The sequence below is a fragment of the Canis aureus genome, chromosome 25, assembly GCF_053574225.1.
Source record: "Canis aureus isolate CA01 chromosome 25, VMU_Caureus_v.1.0, whole genome shotgun sequence".
Lineage (NCBI taxonomy): Eukaryota > Metazoa > Chordata > Mammalia > Carnivora > Canidae > Canis > Canis aureus.
Genome location: NC_135635.1, coordinates 17,330,258 through 17,352,502, shown reverse-complemented (window position 1 = coordinate 17,352,502; position 22,245 = coordinate 17,330,258). Strand labels below are relative to the sequence as shown.

Genomic DNA, 22,245 nt, shown 5'->3' with positions numbered 1-22,245 from the left:
ACTACCTGGAATTGATTGTTGCAAGTGTAAAAAACTATGCAGTGTCTGAGTTTTACCCCACTTACAAACTTACAAGTGAGCCTATTACCAATTTCTGAATGCTGGCAGAAAACAAGAAATTCTTGGGTCAAAGAAAAAGGGCTTTATTACTCATGACAAGAGCAGTAGCCAGAGCTTCACATTTATGTTAGTTTCCCATGCCCTCCTTTTTTTAAAAAAATAGAATTTATTTCTTCCCCCTATGCAGTCTTAAGTCCTACAGTATAATGTAGATAGAGCTCAGACGAATGCTTGCTCACACAGCAGGTTATATTGTAGAAGACGACACTAAGCTTGGGTGATTCACAACTTTTATAGTAAACTGAAGCAAGTCTGCTTTTTTGGGGGGAAGGAGACAATATTTGCTGCACAAACAACCTTCAGCAATGCCCCAGCTAAAGAGTAGTCAAGATCCTACATTCTTGGGACGCCTGGGTGGCTTAGCAGTTGAGTGTTTGCTTTTGGCTCAGGGCGTGATCCCGGAGTCCCAGGATTAAGTCCCACATCAGGCTCCCTGCATGGAGCCTGCTTCTCCCTCTGCCTGTGTCTCTGCCTCTATCTCTCTGTTTCTCATGAATAAATAAATAAAATCTTAAAAAAAAAAAATCCTACATTCTTGGCATACCCATAAGGTTCATGGCAGATTGCTTCTCCCAACATCTACCCAAGATGTTCTTGGCTGAACTCAAATATTTGTATGAGTATACCACTGTCAGCTACTCTAATTAATTTGACCAACAAAGGCAGAAGCCAAATCTGTTCAATTTGTCTCTTAAAGCATTTAATTAAGGCTACTATCAATAGTATTCCAAGTAGCAAGATAAAGCCCATCTTTAGTAATGACCTTGACAGCACCCCCAGGGTCCCAGACTCAGGTAACTGTGAATAAGTATGCAAGAGGGGGGAGGAACAATAAGTCTATTTTAGACAGACAAGATGTTGTCCAATCTATCATCCACTATGAAACATGCAAAGGAATTTAAATTGTTGTTTCAATGACTATATTTTTCTTTTGTAGGGATTCTATTGTTTTTTTTAGGGATTCTAATTAAAAGGAAAAAAATTGGGGTGCTTGGGTGGCTCAGTCAGTTAAGTGTCTACCTTTGGCTTGGATGTGATCCCATGGTCCTGGGAGTCAAGCCCTACATCAGGCTCCCTGCTCTGTAAGGAGTCAGCTTCTCCTTCTGCCTTTCCTCCCTGATTGTGCTCTCTTGCTCTCTCAAATAAATAACATCTTTTAAAAAAAATCTATTATTTGTATTCTCTTAAGGATAACTGTTCCTTTGTTTTTTTTTAATTTTTTTTTATATTTATTTATGATAGTCACAGGGAGAGAGAGAGAGAGGCTGAGACACAGGCAGAGGGAGAAGCAGGCTCCATGCACCGGGAGCCCGATGTGGGATTCGATCCCGGGTCTCCAGGATTGCGCCCTGGGCCAAAGGCAGGCACCAAACCGCTGCGCCACCCAGGGATCCCCTGTTCCTTTGTTTTTAAATACTTTCAATACATTTGTTTTAAAATACCTTTCAAATTATTCTATTATTTGTAGTTCTTCAAGTGTCAGTTCTATATTTTCTGCTGAGTCTCTTTCGTGCTATTTTTTTGTAGACTTTTTTTTTAATTCTTTAATCTCAGGAAGACTCCCTGCTGAGTCTGGAGCCTGATGTGAGGCTGGACACAGGGATCTAGGCAGGGCTCAGCCTCACAACCCTGAGATCATGACTTGAGCCAAAATCAAGAGTTGGTCCCTTAACCAACTGAGCTACTCTACTCAGGTGCCCACCCACCCTCCTTTTTTTTAAAAAAAGTTTTTATTGTTAAAGTCTTTTACTCAAGTAGTTTTGCACGAGAGACCTGTGTGTTGTGATGTGAAGCCATTCCCATAGTGAAGGTTTGAGTTTTCTCTGATTAAGGATCTTGTGTTTGTCTGGTTGGGCTTTAATCACAAAATACCACAGACTGGCAGACTCATAAACAATACAAATTTAATCCTCACAGCTCTGGATGCTGTAATTCTGAGATCAGAGTGCTAGCTAGCATGGTTGAATAAGGGCCCTCTTCCTGGTTCATATTCAGTGCCATCTCTCTGTCCTCACATGGTAGAAGGGTATGGAGATTTCTCTGGAAATTTTTAAAGGGCACTAATTCCAATCATGAGGTCTTTACTCTCATGATTTAAACACCTCCAAAAAGCCCACACCTACTAATACCATCACCTTTGGGGGTTAGGATTTTATTTTATTTTTATTTTTTATTATTTTTTTAAAGATTTTATTTATTTATTCATGAGAGACAGAGAGAGGCAGAGACACAGGCAGAGGGAGAAGCAGGCTCCATGCAGAGAGCCTGACCCCGGACTCCAGGATCACTTTCAGCCCTGGGCTGAAAGCAGGTGCTAAAACGCTGAGCCACCCAGGGATCTCCAGGGGCGGGTTTTAGGATTTTAACATATGAATTTGGGGCTTACAAAAACATTTAGCCCATAGCAGATCCCAGGAGTATTCACAAGTTCCAAAGCAAAGTTAATGTCATTTATTCACCTTGAGCTTTCTGCAACATATTCATGGTGAAAATTCAAACCATACACCTATGCATAATAAATATGAAAGATCAATTTTTCAACAGGAATTTCACTTTTGGCTGGGACTTTACATCCTTGTTAGGGGATACGGGTTTCTCTTGGCGGGTGGGGCATTAACCTCAAGCTAGGTGGTTCTGCAGCAGGGGTATATTCTGAAGGAGCTGAGTAATGCAAACTATCTGTTGACTATTCTCTCCACGGGTGAGCAGCAAGTCCTTCCCAGAAGAGTGATCTGAGTGGCACATCTCCATGTGTATCACTCTCATTTTCCAAAACTACCTTTCATTTAGGTGTTTGTACATTTTAAGTAATTCATACTGAATGGGTAGTAAGTTCTTATTTCCCAACTCTCATTCTCCTTGACTTTGTTATATTGAAATCAGATACTCCATCATCAACAGAAATTTATATAATTTATTCTAAAAGTTAAAAGCTTAATGAAAACATTCCCAGATTTTGTAATGGCTTTATTAAGATCTAACTGACATAACATTGGTTTTTCTTTTTTTTAGCATATCCAGAGTTGTGCATTTGTCATCACTAATTCCAGAACATTTTCATTACTCTAAAAATAAATCTTTGGGCAGCCCGGGTGGCGCAGGGGTTTAGCACCGCCTGCAGCCCGGGGTGTGATCCTGGAGACCCAGGACCGAGTCCCACATCGGGCTTCCTGCATGGAGCCTGCTTCTCCCTCTGCCTGTGTCTCTGCCTCTCGCTCTCTCTGTGTCTCTCATAATAAATAAATAGATCTTAAAAAAAATAAATCTTGTACCCATTAGCAGTCAGCTGCCAATCTCTCCCATCTCCCACCAATCTATTTTGTCTCTCTAGGTTAGCCTGTACTGCACATCCACATAAATTGAATCATATATGGTTTTTTTTTTTTAATTTTTATTTATTATGATAGTCTCACAGAGAGAGAGAGAGAGAGAGAGAGGCAGAGACACAGGCAGAGGGAGAAGCAGGCTCCATGCACCGGGAGCCCGACGTGGGATTCGATCCCGGGTCTCCAGGATCGCGCCCTGGGCCAAAGGCAGGCGCCAAACCGCTGCGCCACCCAGGGATCCCCATATATGGTTTTTTATTACTGGCTTCTTTTACTTAGCATAACATTTTTTAAGTTCTTCCATTTCAATTACTGTACTTTTTCAATTCCAGAATTTCCATTAGGTTCTTTCGAATATACAATTGCTATTTCCTTACTGATATTGTCTATTTGATGAGACACTGTCATCATCTTTCCTGAAATCAAGGTGAAATTCATAAAAAATAATTAAAGTGTACAATTCGGTGGCATTTTGTACATTCACAAATGTACAAAATGTTGTGCAACTGCCACCTTTATCTAGTTATAAAACATCTGCACTAGCTCAAAAGAAAATGTGTACCTATTAAGGATTCAGTCTCCATTCCTCTCTCCACTGGATATTTGACAACTACCAACTAGCTCTCCGTTGCTATGGATTTATCTATTTCAGATATTTCATATAAATGAATTCATATAATATGTGGCCTTTTGTTTCTGGCTTCATCCACTCAGCATAGTTTCCAAGGTGCATCCATGTTGTTGCATGTATCAGTACTTCATTTCTTTTTATTTCTTTTTTTTTTTTAATTTATTTTTTACTTCATTTCTTTTTAATGGCTGAATGGTATTTCATTAATGGGTATACCACATTAAAAAAAAATTATTTTTAAGTAATCTCTACCCCCAACATGGGACTTGAACTCAAAATCCTCCTGAGATCAAGAGTAGCATGCTTTACTGGTTGAGCCAGCCAGACACCCCCCACATTTTATTTATTCATTGGTGATGGACATTTCGGTTGTTTCCACTTTTTGGCTATTGTGAATACTACTGCTATGAACATATATTATACAAGTATTTGAGTATCTAGTTTCAGTTCTTTTGGATATATACCTGGGAGTAGAATTGCTGGGTAATATGATAATTCTATGTTTAACTTCTTAAGGAATGGCCAAGCAGTTTTCTCCTTTATGTCTTAATATATGGCTTCCTTTAGTTCTTTGAATACATTTATAATAGTTTCTCTGAAGTCTTGCTAACTCCAACATCTGGGTCCTCTCTAAGGCAGTTTCTACTGCCCATTTTTTCCCTATGTATGGGTCAAAGTTTCTGTTTGTCTCAAAAAAGTTTTTTTTGAAAACAGGACAGTTTAGATAGTATAACGTAGTAACTCTGGATACTGATCCCACACATTTCTGATTATTTACTTTAGTGACATGGTTGGAATATTTTAGTGAAGGCCATTTCCCTCACTGTCTGCAACCTCTGATGTCATCCACTTCATTTTGGACTCCTTTGTAGTATTCATTTTTGAGATCAGTGTTTAAGGTTTGCTCTGACTGTAGGGCAGGCTCTTGTTGGATGTCCCTTTCCCTGGTTCTCTCTGGTGAATTTCCTGGTCTATGGTTCAGCTTGCATTTCACATGAAGCTATCAGACTGTTAATACTTATTTAGATTTGAATTTCCTCCACTCTCTGTTTCAAATAAAATCTTCTTGACAGCTTTAGAATTGTTTTGCAGCCTCTTTGTTCCTGAGACAAATCTCTAAGCTACAATTTCAGAGCTGGAAACAAGGACGACTGATTTCTTCTTTTTCTTTTTCTTTCTTTCTTTCTTTCTTTCTTTCTTTCTTTCTTTCTTTTCTTTCTTTCTTTTCTTTCTTTCTTTCTTTCTTTCTTTCTTTCTTTCTTTCTTTCTTTCTTTCTTTCTTTCTTTCTCTCTCTCTCTCTCTTTCTCTCCCCTCCCTCCCTCCCTCCCTCCCTCCCTCCCTTCCTTCCTTCCTTCCTTCCTTCCTGGTTTTATTTATTTATTCATGAGACACACATACACACACAGAGGCAGAGACATATGCAGAGTGAGAAGAAGGCTCCCTGTGGGGAGAGCCTGATGTGGGGATGGATCCTAGGACCCCAGGATCACGACCTGAGCCAAAGGCAGATGCTCAACCAGTGAGACACCCAGGTGCCCCAAGGATGATCTTTCTGAGTGAAATCCTACTTTAGGATCAGAGTGCTGGGAAGTGCCTCTGGTCTCCCTAACTTGCCTCTCCTAGGATGGAACCTCTACCCATGAATGAGCTGGGATAAGGGAGATCAGCATCCCAGTATTCTCAACATGCCATGCTGAAATAGAGCCTCTACCCTAGAAGCAGGGGTTAGGTGAAGGTAGCAATCCCCCAACTGTTGATCATACTCACCCATAATTTAGCCTGTGAACAAGCATCAGGGGGAGGAATGTGACAAGAAATGCTGGCATTCTGTTCTTCTCAGGAAAATACTGAAGTCCTTGACTAGGAGCTCTGGGGGAGAGGTAGCCCCATCACCTTAGCCATATCCATCTGGAGTGGCGTAGACTCTCATTGTTCTTATTGAGTTTTATTTTATTTTTCTTATTGAGTTTTAAAAGATTATATTGAATGAATGTTTTTTCATTTGCTGTATGCCCTTAGGAAGATTTCCAGAGACTTTAAGCAGTTTGTTGTCTTTTATAATTTTCAACTTTTATTCTTACTTAACGAGGGAGCAAATGTGGAGCTCCTCATGTTGTCTTTTTGTAAGTCTTCCAAATATCATCAATCTTCTCATCCATGTAACACCTGTATCCTATTAATAAGAAACATGGTAACTCCTTTTCTTTCAAAGATGTACTTGGACTCTTTAAATAAATTGGTCATTTTAGGTTTGATTACTTTTCAGTATGAGGTCTTTCTATCCCAATTGATTCTAGAATTCTTGGAAAGAAATGGTGAGAAACATTTCACCAAAAGACAGACCTACTCATGTATTTTAAAAAATCCATAAAACTGGTAAATTGTTTAAAAAATTGAGGTGAGACAGTTTTCCAAATTCTGGCTGGGGGGTCACAGTTAGGTCTTTTACATCCATTGGTATGCACAGAAGGTAAGGTCCTGACTGCTCTTTATTTGGGCCATTTCTCAGGTAGATTGTGTTTGCAGCAAACAGTTCTGAGAGATAAGGCATTGTCTCCCTCCAAGAAAAGACAGGTTTGCTTATTTCTAGTTATGAAACTGTTATCACTCAAGCTCAATGTTTTTTTCCTGTAAGATACCCACTGTGCAGGCATCCATCTGAGCCCTCTGTTGTTACCCTTATAGGATTTGGGGAAGAAGGGCAACTGAGGCAAATTGCTCTTGTGGCTTGCTATGCCTTAACAAAGTCCTTTGTCTCTAGCCCAGAAATCTTGTGTCTTCTGCTAGTATCCACGAAACAGTAACAGTCTCAAGTAAAATCAAGTCGTAGATCTAATGATTTTGTGATGAGAACTGGATGCTAATGGAAACAGAGCTTTATGGAAGAGGGAAAAGAAAGGTTCTGTGGGCCAGGTCTGGGGATATGAGGAGATTCTTTGAGACGTGGTAGCAAATGCTCTCCTCATTTATAGCAATTTGTGCTCCAACCCAAATGGTATTTAAAAAAAAATACCACCTCTAGTCAATGTACTCTGGCAAGACAATTTTTTGATCCACCTGAGGCAAGCAGCAGCTGCAGCTGTTAATCTGACTTGCTGTGGGGTTTCTCATCCCTGTCCAGAAAAATTTGCATGGATATGGATGGCTCTGAACTTCCTTGTATTACAATTAAGGCTGCAATTAAGCAGTGACATTGCCCATGTGGCATAAGCAAAACGATGTCAAAGTGATCCAAATCAAGCTTAATGATAAATTCAAACTAGAGTGACTTGTGTTTCTTTAGTCTATATGGATATATGTAGAGAAGAATAGGCTATGGAATATTTCTCAGTTGGGTTGAGGATTTCTCTTTGGCCCATCTATTGTCCCTCGTAATTACTGATGATATTGTCAAAGATTAATGGGTGAGCTTAAATTTCCTTGTGCAGGTCATAATGGGTACTATTCTGGGCTTATTCTACATCTTGGCTGTCTGAAATAAGATCTATTGGTCTCCCTTGGGATTTATTCAGTTAGCCGAGTCTGGGATCTTGGGGGCAGAACTGAGGTCAATACTGCAGATTGGCCTCATCCTGCTTCTTGAAACTCTATTAATAGCCTTTGTTAAATGCTGTATGATACAAATTGAATACATTTGGTCCTAGCCTTTGCTGATCAAATTAATCAGTGAGGTTGAAAAAGTGTCAAGCTCATGTGATAATTTGTCAGGAGCCAAGATGGTAGGACCAAAAGGTAGGATGTTGGGAAAGGCAGTTCTTTCTGGATTTTTCATCATCATGCCTATCTTGCTGTGAATGACAAGAATACATGGTCCTAATATGTTTTATCTGGTCCATTCTCAGGGTTGTGTTTATAAATGATCAACCCTGTCCAATAAAGTAACGTCTCCCTCCAGGAGAAAGAGGTTGCTTACTGCTTACTATACAATGGCAAGTCCCCAAATTTCGTTCCTGTAACGCACCTCATGGCTTGATTAGACATTCATTTGGGCTGTGTTTTTCTCCTGGAATGCTACCCACTGCTTGTGTTGGCATCCATCTGAGCCATCTGTGTTGCTTCTGTGTGTCTTGGAGGTCAAGAGGAAGTGACATAAACATGCTAATGCTCATGCTGCTTGTTGTGCAATAAATAATAAAGTCCATTGTGCCTTTGACCCAAGAGACTTTGTTCTACCAGCGTCCATGAAACAAGACCAGGCTAAAAAATGTATTAGCTTATAAGAAGGGTAAAATCAATTCTATACTAATATTCACTCCCCTTATATTTTCCTTTATGCAGATTGCAGCTATATTTTAAATGTTTCCTTTTTCCCCACAATGCCATCCTTTTTTTTCTGCCCCATCTCTCTCCCTAAGTCTTTTTCATCTGAGTCCTTTAGGGTCCTCTTTGAGCTCAGCTGTCTAGCCTGTGTCATGTATTCCCACAGTCAATGGTTTCCTCTTTCTGCTCCAGTTCCCTCCAGCAGCAACATCAGTGAGCTGGGACACAAACAAATTCAGCATTTTGAAAAATGCTGCCCTGAGAAGTGTTACATAGCTCATGAAGACTATCTAAAAGTCTGTTGGTCAAACCAAGAAAGTTTATTAAATTTACCGCAGCACAGATTTGACAGGATTTTGGTAGTGTCTCAATAGGGAAGAGCTACATAAAGAGTACATCAGGATTCTCCCTCCAAGATGGAGAATGGGTTAATATTAGGCATAATCTGTGACTTAGTAGTGTAAGACTGATAGACACAGAGTCTCAAAGCAGGTGAACAATCTATCCTGATAAACATAATGTTTGCTTTAACAACCAAATGTTTGTTTAGATAAAATGATTGCAAAAATTTTCTGGAGCAAGTTATATTGACATAAGTGATCTCAGTTTTCAGGCCTAACAGTTGACACAGGTGGTCTATGTTCTCAAGCAAAATGAAAACTGGCCAGCTAAAACTTAGCAAAATCTTCAAAAGCTGTAAAAAAAAAAAAAAAAAAAAAAAGGGTGAGGTGGGGAGAGATAGATATCCAATATGAACTGCTCCAAATTTTGTAGTTAAAAGAAACAACTTATTTATATTTAACCCATTAGTTATATGGTGAATTAATATAACAAGAAATGATTTTTGGCAAAATGGCCTACTTTTATTATGAATATTGCATAAAATTTAGTCTTGGTCTTCTTTTCTCCTCCCCATATTCTCTCTCTTAAACTTAAAAATGGCTTCATCTATTACTTATTAGATATTACTTCTAATTTTAGACTCAATCCTTGATCTTGCTTTCAGATTATAAATTATAGTATCTTTATCTGCTTGTATGATATTTCTACTGGATGTTCTGATTCATTTTCCTCATAAGACACTTCTCTATGATTATCTAATGACATCACAATTCTCCTGGTCAACAAAGCTAAAAACTTTAGAATATGTTTTGCCTTTTCCCTTTCTTTCATCCTTCTATTCAAAACTATTGACCACATCCCGGATCCAAAGGAATCTCTAAGGCAGTGCTATTCAAAGTGCTAGTAAGTGAGGAGACTGGGATCTCATGCAAGGATGTAAACCAAGCAGTTTCCTTCACAGAGAAGTTCCATTCTCTGGACTAAACAGTACACTCAGTAAGAGTTGACTGTTATCCTAGATCAAGCTCCTTACCTTGTTACAATCTAGAAATAGCTTGCTGACCAACCACCAGCCGGAACATCCATTTCCCCAAAAAGATTAGGAAATATGATTCTCAAGGCAAATATGGACTCTCATATGGGGAACACTTTAGTATGACAATAAAGGTCATATGGTCATTTTTTGCTTTATTTCCAAGGTCTAGATAATTTTCTTAATGTGTTATTGTTTCCTCTTTTTCACTAAGTACTGTTTTATTTATTTATTAATTATATGTTAGTTATTCATCAAGAGAAACTATTCCATAATCCAATATTCATGTTTCCTAGTTCAGGAATACAGGTGAGTGACAAACTCCCATGGAATTCAACCCAAACAAATTCTTTATGTTTCAAAATCACTTTGCACTCTGAAAGATACCAGCTTTCTTCACCTCCTCAAAATCTTTCAAGGAATCATAATTTCTGTATAAATCTGCATACTCCTTCTGTATTGATTAGACCACAGCAAAATTACAGAAAGATGCAACCCCAGGGATACAGTGAATGTTCCAACAATATGAAATCACAGATGCTTGGCCAGAAAGCCTCACATCTGAGGTTTTGTCAAAGCATTGGAAGTCATGGTCGTTATTCTGAACACCAACCTCAAACCTAACATTCTTCCTAACTCACCAAGCACTATGTTTGATTTTTTTAAAAACTTACTTACTTACTTATTTATTTATGAGAGAGAGAGCACATGCGCACATGTATCTGGATACGGGGCTTGATCCCACCACCCATAAGATCATGCCTGAGCTGAAACCAAGAGTCTGACACTTAACCAACTGAGCCACCCAGGTGCCCCAGCACCATGTTTTGAAGTTCCATCCATATACACCTACTCTTCATTTTCCTAACAGCTGCATAATATTCGATGGCACCTCTCCCAGTGATGGGCAAATTCTTTGTCACCACAGTGGAATTCTACAATGAACATCTTCATACAAGTGTGTCTCCAGTTTAGGCTCTCCTTACCTCTTTCCAAGATTTTGCAACAGTTTCCTAAGTATCTCTTTATTCCCAATTTCTCCCTAATTCAAATCTCTCTCTACTCCAGTATAGTTCCAAAACCTTTTATAGCTCCCATGGCTACATACAGAATTAAACACTGTTATAGCATTCTGGTCCCCAAAGTTCTACTCCTAATTATATGGCTTTATGTCTCAGTACTCTGCTATTCATATTGTATTCCCCAGACAAATTGAAATGCTACTTTCTGGCCTTCTCCCATATTTCTACCTTTCCTGCTTGTCAAGGCTTTGCCCTTATTATTCCACTCCTTCTTGGATGTATTTCTTTCCATTTCCAACTGTCAGATGCTACCAATCTTCAAATACAACCCCCTTTACAAAGCCTTCTCCTAGTCTTTATATTCTTTTCCTCATCAGAAATTTCAAAACTTTGTTAATCCCTCTTTTGTGCTATTATTCTAACTATATTATAGTTATTTATATATTTGCTTTATGCTGGTTCCACAAAACTGTACCTTTTTAATGCTAGTTACTTCCCACAATCATCAGCATAGTGCTTCATATGCCAAATATGCACTTTAAATACATGCTTAATTGAATATTGAGCATCTCCTAAAAATAAGGAACTGTGGCTATGAAGAGATAAAAGACTTCTGGCCATAGAAGTTCAGAGGATCATTGGTATGAATGTGTCAGGGAAGTGTCAGGATAAAGACAGGAATTAAAAGCCAGGTATTCAGCTAGGCTTTAGTCTGTCTTTCTAACTTGCACTCTTTTTTTTTTTTTTTTTTTTTATTTATTTATGATAGTCACACAGAGTGAGAGGCAGAGACATAGGCAGAGGGAGAAGCAGGCTCCATGCACCGGGAGCCCGACGTGGGATTCGATCCAGGGTCTCCAGGATCGCGCCCTGGGCCAAAGGCAGGCGCTAAACCGCTGCGCCACCCAGGGATCCCCTAACTTGCACTCTTAACTATTTCTCCAACAGTTTGTATTGACAGAAAGGAATTCCAATTTGGATTAGGTATAAAATTTAAGCGAAGAATGAAAGCAAGATACTGTTCTCAGGACTCTACACAAGCCTGAGTTATATAAAAAATCAACAAATCTCTCTTATAAAAAATGACTGTGGGGGTGCCTGGGTGTCTCAGTCGGTTAAGTGTCTGCCTTTGGCTGAGATCACAATCCCTGGGTCCTGGGATCAAGCCCCATGTGGGGCTGCCTACTCAGAAGGGAGTCTGCTTCTCTCTCTCCATTTGCTCTTCCCCCTGCTTGTGCTCTCTCACTCTAACAAATAAAATCTTATAAAAACCCAAACAAACAAACACATGACTGTGGACTGAGGGCCAGAAGTTTATGAGATATAATGTAAATGTTACATCTCAGTGATTTCAAAAGCACTCAGCAGATTACGATAATTGTTCTCCTCAGCCTTAATTTTTACATGGCAATATTTTTAATGTAATATTAACAAACTGAAAGCTCCTGGAGAGAAGCAATTGCCATTGTAACTGCAAGTTCCAACACAAAAATCTCATGTGAAATAATAACAGTAACTAACACTTAGTGGTGTTTAATTACTTGCTAGTATTAAAATAAAATAACACGGAGATCAGCCTGAAAATTCCTCAAGCAGACAAAACCAGTTAGGTCACATAAGTGAAACTTAATCTAGCTTATATCATGAATGCAAGAGAAGCTTAACCTAGGTTATTTCTTGTAAATATCTCTGATAATGATAACACTTAAATCATCTTCCTAAAATGGTATGAGAATCACTTTTAAATAATCCCCTGCCATCTATAAACTCCCATTTAAAAAAAATTTTTAATTCCAGTATACTTAACATATGTTGTTACATTAGTTTCAGGTGTACAATATAGTGATTCAACAATTCTTTTTTTTTTTTCTTTTTTTTTTAAATTTTTATTTATTTATGATAGTCACAGAGAGAGAGAGAGAGGCAGAGACATAGGCAGAAGGAGAAGCAGGCTCCATGCAGGCTCCATGCACCAGGAGCCTGACGTGGGATTCGATCCCGGGCCCCCAGGATCGTGCCCTGGGCCAAAGGCAGGCGCCAAACCGCTGCGCCACCCAGGGATCCCCAACAATTCTTTTTTTTAAAGATTTTTATTTATTTAACTTTTTCATTTTTAAAGGTTTTATTTATTTGACAGAGAGAGGGAGAGTGTACAACCAGGAGGAGTAGCAGGCAGAGGGAGAAGGAGAAGCAGGGAGAGCCCAATGTGGGGCTTGATTCCAGGAGCCTGGGATCATGATCTAAGCCAATGGCAGATGCTTAACTGATTGAGTCACCCAAGTGCTCCTATTTATTGATTTTAGAGACAGAGAGAGAGAGTGCAAGCAGGGAGAGTGGAACAAAGAGAGGGAGAGAGAGAATCTCAGGCAGACTCCACAGTAAGCATGGAGCCCAACGTGGGACTCAATCTCACAACTCTGATATCATAACTTGAGCTGAAATCAAGAGATAGATGCTTAACTGACTGAGACGCCCAGGTGCTCTGTGATTCAACAATTCTATACATTACTCAATGCTTATCATGATAGGTGTACTCTTTAATCCCCCTCACTTATTTCACCCCTCCCCCTGCCCACCACCCCTCTGGTAACCATCAATCTATTCTCTGTATTTCAGAATCTGAGACTTGGTTTGTCTCTCTTTTTTCCTTTGCTCACTTGTTTTGTTTCTTAAATTCCACATATGAGCGAAATACTATGGTATTTGTCTCTGACTGCCTTATTTCACTTAGCATTATATTCTCTAGCTCTATCCATGTTTTGCAAATGGCAAGATTTCATTTTTTTTATGGCTGGATAATATTCCAGTATCTGTGTGTGTGTTTGTGTGTGTATCATATTTTCTTTATGCATTAATCTATCAGTAGATACTTGGGTTGCTTCCATAATTTGGCTATTGAAAACAATGCTGCAATAAACATAGGAGTGTATATATATATATATATATATATATATATATATATATATATATATATATTTCTTTTTTTTGAATTAGTGTTTTTGTATTCTTTAGGTAAATACTCAATAGTGATATTACTGGATCATACAATGATCCTATTTTTAACTTTCTGAGGAGCCTCTATACTGTGTAATTTCCTCTTGTAATAACCAATCATTGTAAAGGTTAAACAATTTCCTCGTTCTCACTTTATAAGCCATCTTCTAATGACATACCTCTGAGATTCTAACCACTTTTCATTTGAAGTCTCTCTGTTTGCTAACAAATTGTTTCTCAGCCAGTAAAATATTCATATCAAGTAAAACTCTTAATTTTCTTTTGATAGTTTCTGGTGTCAGAAGTGGGATCCAAAGATGACCCCTGTTCAGTCCCAAGGCCAGCTGGTGCAACACCCATGAAACCCATTGCACACTCCTTTCTTATTAACCATGGAATTCCAGGGTAAATCTTTCTCAGATCCAAACTCTACTCCCTTTGTGTTGACCTCTCTGGTTTTTACTGAGCAAACTTTGTTGAAGTTTTTCAGTAAGTCATGCTATTCTGTTCAAAAGAGGGGGAAATGGGGATCACTGGGTGGTGCAGCAGTTTGGTGCCTGCCTTTGGCCCACGGCGCGATCCTGGAGACCCGGGATCGAATCCCACGTCGGGCTCCCGGTGCATGGAGCCTACTTCTCCCTCTGCCTGTGTCTCTGCCTCTCTCTCTCTCTCTCTCTGTGACTATCATAAATAAATAAAAAAATTAAAAAAAAAAAAAACAAACAAAAACAAAAGAGGGGGAAATGTGTGATTCCCTCTGTTTTGGAACAGCTGTTGAAAAACAGAACCCCTGATAATTAAGATTTTTTAGGGAATATAAGACAAAGATGGTTTCTACTTTGTCTAAAACTCAGACCAGGATCTTATGCCTTTCTGGAAAATCGGCAAACTTTACAAAGAATAACTGGAACTGCAGTGATCACCTGGGAAAATCCTTAACTTAGATAAAATAACCCACCTTAGGCACCTTTTTCCCCCCCTTAGGCACCTTTTTTTTTTTTTTTTATGGTTCAGAGTTTCTTTTTTTTTAAATTTATTTTTTATTGGTGTTCAATTTACTAACATACAGAATAACCCCCAGTGCCCGTCACCCATTCACTCCCACCCCCCGCCCTCCTCCCCTTCTACCACCCCTAGTTCGTTTCCCAGAGTTAGCAGTCTTTACGTTCTGTCTCCCTTTCTGATATTTCCCACACATTTCTTCTCCCTTCCCTTATATTCCCTTTCACTATTATTTATATTCCCCAAATGAATGAGAACATATAATGTTTGTCCTTCTCCGACTGACTTACTTCACTCAGCCCTTAGGCACCTTTTTAAAAAAAAGGAGACCACATATTTCCTAAAGACAATAAATGTATTCTTTAGTTGGTATGCCAAGTGTCTAAAAGACAAAATGACTCCAAAAATAGGTTCTCTAAAGAATTCTTACAGCATACAAATTATTCTTAAAACTCTCAGAAATATAGAAACTAACCCAAATGCTTTTCAAGTTCATAAGATCTGGGATAATCTTTAATGCATAAAAGCTTTGCAAACAATTTAAATGTGTTGACTTAATAAAAACAGGATGCCTTCACAGTAGTCAACATTAAATATAGTGCAAACATACAATCTTTTCTTCTTGGGTTTACTAGTCAAATAAGCTGATGCTATCTATCTCTGTTACAAAATTTGTAAGCAAGAAAAACTTAAGATGTTAGTTAGGTATTTCATGTTTAATCCAAGCATAAATATTAAAAACAAATAAATAAACTCGATTAGATTAGATAATGGATATTCATCTAATCTAGAGAAATGAAATGTACATGCTTTCCAAATTAGGTAATATATTAAAACACATGTTTAAATTTATTTTTTTTTTGGCTGCTTAAACTTTATAAAGAGACAAAAGATACTTCAATTTATTTGTTTTTTTTTTATTTGGATACATGTCTTTTGCTGCATTAAAAATATACTATGAAGATGCAGATGTCTCTAAAAATATAATTTTTAAAAATGTGTTAATAAATCTGCTAATCTACTACAAGATGCTGATATATTCCAGACAGTTCACAACTTTCTGCTTCCTAGTTTTCACTGGAAAATAAAAGTTTCTAAAGGTTAAAATTTATAATCCATATATAAAAATAAGCCTATTAGAAACAAGAATGAAAGAAAACAACTTTGTATGCAAAGTATGAGAGGAGAATGGGATGCGTTTTTTATATGAAGAGAATGCAAAGAATGTAGGATGTGTTTTTATTAAGGAAAGAAAAAAGGAGTAAAATGACTGGTTATCCCAGAATGAGAAAGAAAAAAACGAATAAAAAAAAAAATCTAAATAGATACAGAAAGTTATAGAACACTTGTGAAGAAATTTAATGTTGGATGGCCAAAGTTAGCTAAAATTAAACGGATTTATAAATTATAAATATATAATATGTAATATTATTGTAATTTATATTTTATATAAATATATTTATTATGTATAATTTATATTCATATATAGTTACAAAGTTTTCCAAAACTGAGTTGAATAATATACTAATACAAACCACACTTTTTTTCTCTGTTAAAAGAACAAAGTTTCTGAGAGTGTTAGTCTGCTTTTAATAAGAGATTATGAAAGGTTTTTCTTTACCTTATGTATATTTTGTCTAGGAAACAAAGATTCCATATCTTATGAAAATAACTTGTGTTTCACTTTGTTTTTATCAGATTTTTGATTGCTTAGGAAAGCAATCTTTTTAATATTTAAAGAGCTAAGGTTTTTTTTTAAACAACTATGTGCTTTTTATATTTGCTTTTGAAATCTTTTTGTCACTTTGGTTGAATAGATGACTAAATATTATTTCACAATGATTTGTGATCCCATTTAATCAAATGAGGTTTTTGTTTTTGTTTTTTTTGAGAGAGGAAGGGGGGGAGAGAGAGAGACAGAGACAAAGAGTAGGGGAGGGGGACAGGGAGAGAGAATTTTTTTTTTTTTTGAGGCCTTCAAATTATTTACTGGTGTTCAATTTGCCAACATATAGAATAATACCCAGTGCTCATCCCATTAAGTGCCCCCCTCAGTGCCCGTCACCCAGGGTAGAGAGAATCTTAAGCAGGCTCCATGCCTAGCACAGAGCTCGATATCGGGCTGGATCTCACAATCCTGAGTTCGTGACCTGAGCTGAAATCAAGAGTCAGACACTTAACTCACTGTGCAACTCAGAACCCCTAATTAAGTGATTTAAACCTTTTGACAGTTTTTACAGACTTTGTGAAATCAAATTCTAAATGAAGTCTTTTTGACCTTGAACTAACTTTGGGATATTTCCAAGGCTTCCTGGAAGATCTCAAAGTTCTTTTTCTCTTTTTATAAAAAGGGAGACATTAAACTATAGATTTTTCAAATGTTAAATTGCATGGGAAACATTATCAAGTAAAGAGGATGCTTAATCTTCTTAGGTTGTATTTGAATGGATATATTATTAATATAAATGTTCCAGAAATTGCATAGAACTCCTAGGAATCTGATATGCCCTGATATAATGTTACCAATTATTTTTAAATGTTGTATGCCACAAGAATAGCCAAACTTACCTGTATATATGTATGTGTGTATATATATATGTATGTATATATATATACAGAGAGGTGTATATATATATATATATATATATATATATATATATATATATGCTTTTCACAATTTGGTAACCTTTTGTAAACTAAAATTAAACATTTATCATTTTCTTTCTGCTGATCCTTTCAGAATTAAAGACAAAACAAAACAACAACAACAAAATCCCTTACTGAGTATACTCATTTTTATGGCAGTGTAGGTATTTGCATAAATTCAATAAAAATTTATTCTCTTCGTAACAGGATGCAATTGGATAAATCCTTGGCTTGGCTTCTTGCCCTGAAGGGGTGTTTAAAGATCTAATCTGAGATTTATTACCAGATAGTTTTTAGGAAACTAAGGTTTGATTTGTAGAGCCAATAAAACCGTTTGAAGTACCAAAGCTTGGACTGGAATATCATATTTGAAAATGTGCATAAAATCACTATTCTGCTGCACTTATATAAATAACAAGCTAAATGTAATGAGACTAGACTTATTTTACAAACAAACAGTCTTATTGTGATCATCTTTAGTAAAAACGAAGTGACTATGGAGAGAAAAATTATGTTTCAATAGAAAACTATAGCATACCTGTAGCAGATTCTAGTCCTGTTCATTATCTTTGAGATTTTGTTATCTATCTGTAAACTGTAATGGATCCTGAATTCTTCTAGTTTCCTCCAACATCTGGCTACAACTTTCCAAACTAACATTTCCAATTGTCTCTTACCCTTCTGAATAAAAACTAACATTGCCCTTTAATCCAAGCCCTACAACCTAAAGCCAGACGACTTGATATAAACTTCAGAGAGATCACCATGACAGATCATGTACAGACAATCTTCCTGCCTATTTCTATACAGGCCACTCATAGCGTTCACCGGAACACCTAATGACATCATCAAAGTCATTCAAACTGCAAACCAGGAAAATCTAACAGATTGAAACTGCCATCCTCCCTCTACTATCTATACGTATTTTGAGCTCAAATCTAGGAATTTTCTTTACTGGCTGCCCTCTAGACTCAGAAACTGAGTTTGTAATTTGCTCCAATGATTAATTTTTATATTTCTTTTGTTTCCATAGAAATGCCTGATTGCTCATACCTTATAGAGGCCCAACTTAGGTGGAAGCTCATATGTAACACTCATGAAATAAGACATTCTCACGTTCATCCTAAGTAATCGTAACATGATCCAATAACGTAAGGCACTAACGCAATATTAAAAATTATTTTCCACCAGGTCTAATAAACTTTCTGTGATCATTCCAAAGAAGACATTAAAACTTAAAGACTTAATGGAAAAGACACCAACAAAAGATCGCTTTTAAATCTTTTTAGGAAAGATCTCTTCTGCAAAATACCTACAATTACAACAAAAATCTAGAAACTCTCTAGCCAGAGTTATATTAGACAATTGCACAGCCTTAGATACCCTAACCGCTTAACAAGGAGATGCATATGCTCGTTTTTTTTTTAATTACCATGTTAATAAATTAGGAGTTATTACCCCAGTTTAAAAGATCATAAAGATCAGGGGTGCCTGGGTGGCTCAGGGTGTGATCCTGGAGTTTTGGGATTGAGTTCCACATCGGGCTCCCCATGGGGAGCTGGTTTCACCCCCTGCTTCTCCTTCTGCCTCTGTCTCTGCCTTCTCTCTGTGTCTCTCATGAATAAATAAAGTCTTAAAAAAAAAAGATCTTAAAGATCAGATGTCAATCTTTCATCAAATGGGTGATGCTTCTTCCACTGGTTTATTTATTTAAAAGATTTTATTTATTCATTTTTTAAAAAACTATTTATTTATTTATTTATTCATGAGAGACACAGAGAGAGAGGCAGAGACACAGACAGAGGGAGAGGCAGGCTCCTTGCACAGAGCCCGATGTGGGACTCAATCCCGATGTGAGATCATGCCCTGAGCCAAAAGCAGAAGCCCAACCGCTGAGCCACCCAGGTGTCTCAGATTTTATTTATTCATGAGAGACAGAGAGAGAGAGAGAGAGGCAGAGACACAGGTAGAGGCATGGAGCCTGATGCAGGACTCGATCCGGGGACTCCAGGATCACCCCCCAGGCCAAAGGCAGGCGCTAAACTGCTGAGCCACCCAGGGACTCTGCTCCCAATAATTTTTCAATCCTTGTCTGTTATTTTCCTCTTAGACATCATATTAACCTCACTAGTTGTAGGAGTGCTGACAACGCTGACTCCATCTTTGGCCCTCCGTTTTGTTTATGCTGATGCAATGACCTCCTCAGGGCTACATGTTCCAGGCCTCTTGGACGTTAATGTGTGCTGATCTTCCCTCAAGTGGCACACAGAAGGCGCACTTTAGATAACTAGTAGGCCAGACTGGTGCACAAAAGGCGCCACTTTAGATAAGTAGGATAGATGACTGGTGCATAGATGGGGCCTCTTTAGATAACCACCCTTTGACCTCACCACAATGCCCCTTGCACTATAAAAGTATAGCCTAAGGTTTGGATTGGGTGGAGAACAGGTGCATAGCACCTGGATCATCTATCCACTGGCTCCCCCTTGTCAATAGTTACCCTGAATAAAAGGTCTGTGTAAACAGTATGGAGTGGCTTTATTTTTCAGCTTCAAAGCGCCTACTCGGTCTGGAGGGTACTTTACCTCTCCCACCTTCTAACACTGGTGCGTGGTATCCTCTTGAGAATATCAAATGCCTTTCAGCAGCCACTCACGCACTAAACGACATCCGTCAGGACTGCACAACTCAAGGAACTCCGTAATCCCACTGCCCATGTCTACGATGACTATGCAACTACACGACCGTGCAACCCAGTGACTACATCACTAGTGGGAGTGAAGGTAACAGGATACTGGCTCCCACTTTCAGCTTGCTGAGGGAATGACCAAAAGGGGGGGGGGTGTCCTTTTTTTTTTTTTTTTTTTTTTTTGGTGAAATAAAATGGGAGATCATGCTTGAAAATTCCCCAGCCCGTTAGGTGACATTTTATTTCATGAACATGAGCGAATTTAACAGGTTGTATTTCTCGCTAAGCTCCTCTGATAGTCATCATGATCATTATCATAATCTGATAATAGTCGTAAGACTTAAATCGTCTCCCTGTTAAAACAGTGTCAGATAATCACTTTTAACCAACCCCATTGCAGGTCTTTAAACTGTAGTAACCAGGCCTTGTGATAACCAATCACTGTGAAGGTTGAACCACCTGGTCGTCCTGTTTGTAAGTCATCCTTCAACGACATAAACTCTGAGATTCTCGTTTCTCCCTCACTGTCATAGTTTTATCAGGTAAAGCTTCCTTGAAATTTCCTTTGACACCAGGCATCCCTCTAAGGGCTTTGCACCGATTAAACGCATTCCTCACTGCAACTCTACGGGAGAGGCTCTGGCGCTTCGCGGATTCGGTGGGTCCAGTTACTGTCTCCATGGTTACCCAGCTGGCGAAGGGCCAGCCATCGCAACCCCGCGAGCAAGGTGGGGCGCTGCCTCGAAAAATCGCTATCTATCCCCGTCACACGAACCGGTGAACCTTCCGAGAGCCACGTGTAGGGTTTTGTTTTGTTCCGCCGAGGCTTTCAAGCTCGCGTCGCAAACAGGCCGCTGCCGGGACTGCTGGGCGCGGCGCTGCCGAGACCGACCCGCCCAGCAGCCCACCTGGCACAACGGGCCTCTACGAAGAGAAACCGACAAATCAGGACCCCAGGCACAGAAACACCAGCCGGGCCTTTCTCAGAGGTGCAGGGGAGGGGGAGCCCAGAGCTCGGCTGCGGCGGGGCGGGGCGGGGCGGAGGGGAAGGCGGGGACCGGGTGGACTCACAGATCCAGGAGCTGACTGACCCGCCGCGAGCTAGGCATCGCGGCCGCCCCGGGGAGCCTCTTCCGCGGTCCCCCGGCCGCCCCGGAGCAGCCAGAGACCGTCCGTCAACTCCGGCCCCCGGCGCGACGCGTAGGCCCTCGTGACGTCACACGGCTTCTTCCGGCGACCGGGACGCAGCCTCGCTCGTGACTACGGAGGGCAAGGAGAGAAGGGAAGGTGATAAAATGTAGAGCAGCCCTAACCTCGGTGAGGCACGACGGGAGTTGTAGTTCTCCCGCCTCGCGGCTCCGTTTAGGGGCGGAGCCCAGCGCGCAGCCTAGGCGGGGCCACGTGCGGCGGCGCTCTGCCCCGAGGTCGCTGCTCGCTCTGCAGGGATGGGGTTGCTGCGGCTCCGTGCTTCTGGCGGCGCGCACCGGAGACTCCCCCCCCCCCCGCCCCTTGCATCGTGGACTCCATTAACGTGAAACGGAGACTTTTAGAGCAAACAGGACTGACCGCGGCTTCCCGAGTACTTTCTCTGAGGCATGTTCCGAGCTACGTGCTCTGAATTCTTAACTACATTCATTTAATCCTGCGAAGTCGGAATTATTTAGTCTCATGTTACAGATGAGGACACTGCATGCCAACAAACAAGGCTCTGTAAGGACGTCATCGTGGGGGGCGGGGAGGGGGAATCTGTTCAAATCAGAAAGGATTCCGAAGAAGGGGCACTATTCCCCAGGTGGAATTATTTCTCTTTGGTTAGTGATGCTGCAGAGTACCGGCTGCTTTGCAGTGTTTTGCATTCTTCCTGGTGGATTAATTTGTTGTTTATGTGTCTGTCTGCCTTTTGTAAGCTCCTGGAAGTTGGAACCCGGTTTTGTTCCTCTTTTCAGGATGCTACTCCTTCTTCGGTCTATACACATTTATCAAGCACTGAAGGAGGGTAGAGATAGTGCTGGTGCTGAGGGGTCAGTGGTGAACACATGCAGCAGACCAATAGAAGGGCAATGAGAATAACTGTTAAATGCTAAGATAAAGTTAGTTCTGTGCAAACACCCATGCCTGAGTAAAGGGGGGGCAGTTCAGAGAAAACTGTGGTCTCAGGGACTACAGACAGTTTAAGGTG

The 22,245-nt window shown here is 39.5% G+C and overlaps 1 protein-coding gene across 5 annotated transcripts in view; it reads right to left on the bottom strand.

The window, feature by feature from the left end:
- The window catches only part of AMN1 (antagonist of mitotic exit network 1 homolog), a 56,330-nt gene extending 35,029 nt beyond the window's left edge, over window positions 1–21,301 (bottom strand). Inside the window, exons 1-2 of one of the 5 annotated variants that reach the window (XM_077870545.1) lie at window positions 21,138–21,280; window positions 5,846–6,251 (exon numbers count right to left, since the gene is read on the bottom strand). In XM_077870545.1, coding sequence (XP_077726671.1) covers window positions 5,846–5,904 — 59 coding nt within the window. In that variant the 5' untranslated portion in view covers window positions 5,905–6,251; window positions 21,138–21,280. Of the gene's footprint in view, window positions 1–5,845; window positions 6,252–21,137 lie in introns of all 5 variants that reach the window. The other 4 variants (XM_077870543.1, XM_077870547.1, XM_077870546.1 and 1 more) reach the window with 4 other exon arrangements.
- Between the last annotated feature and the right edge of the window lie 944 nt (window positions 21,302–22,245).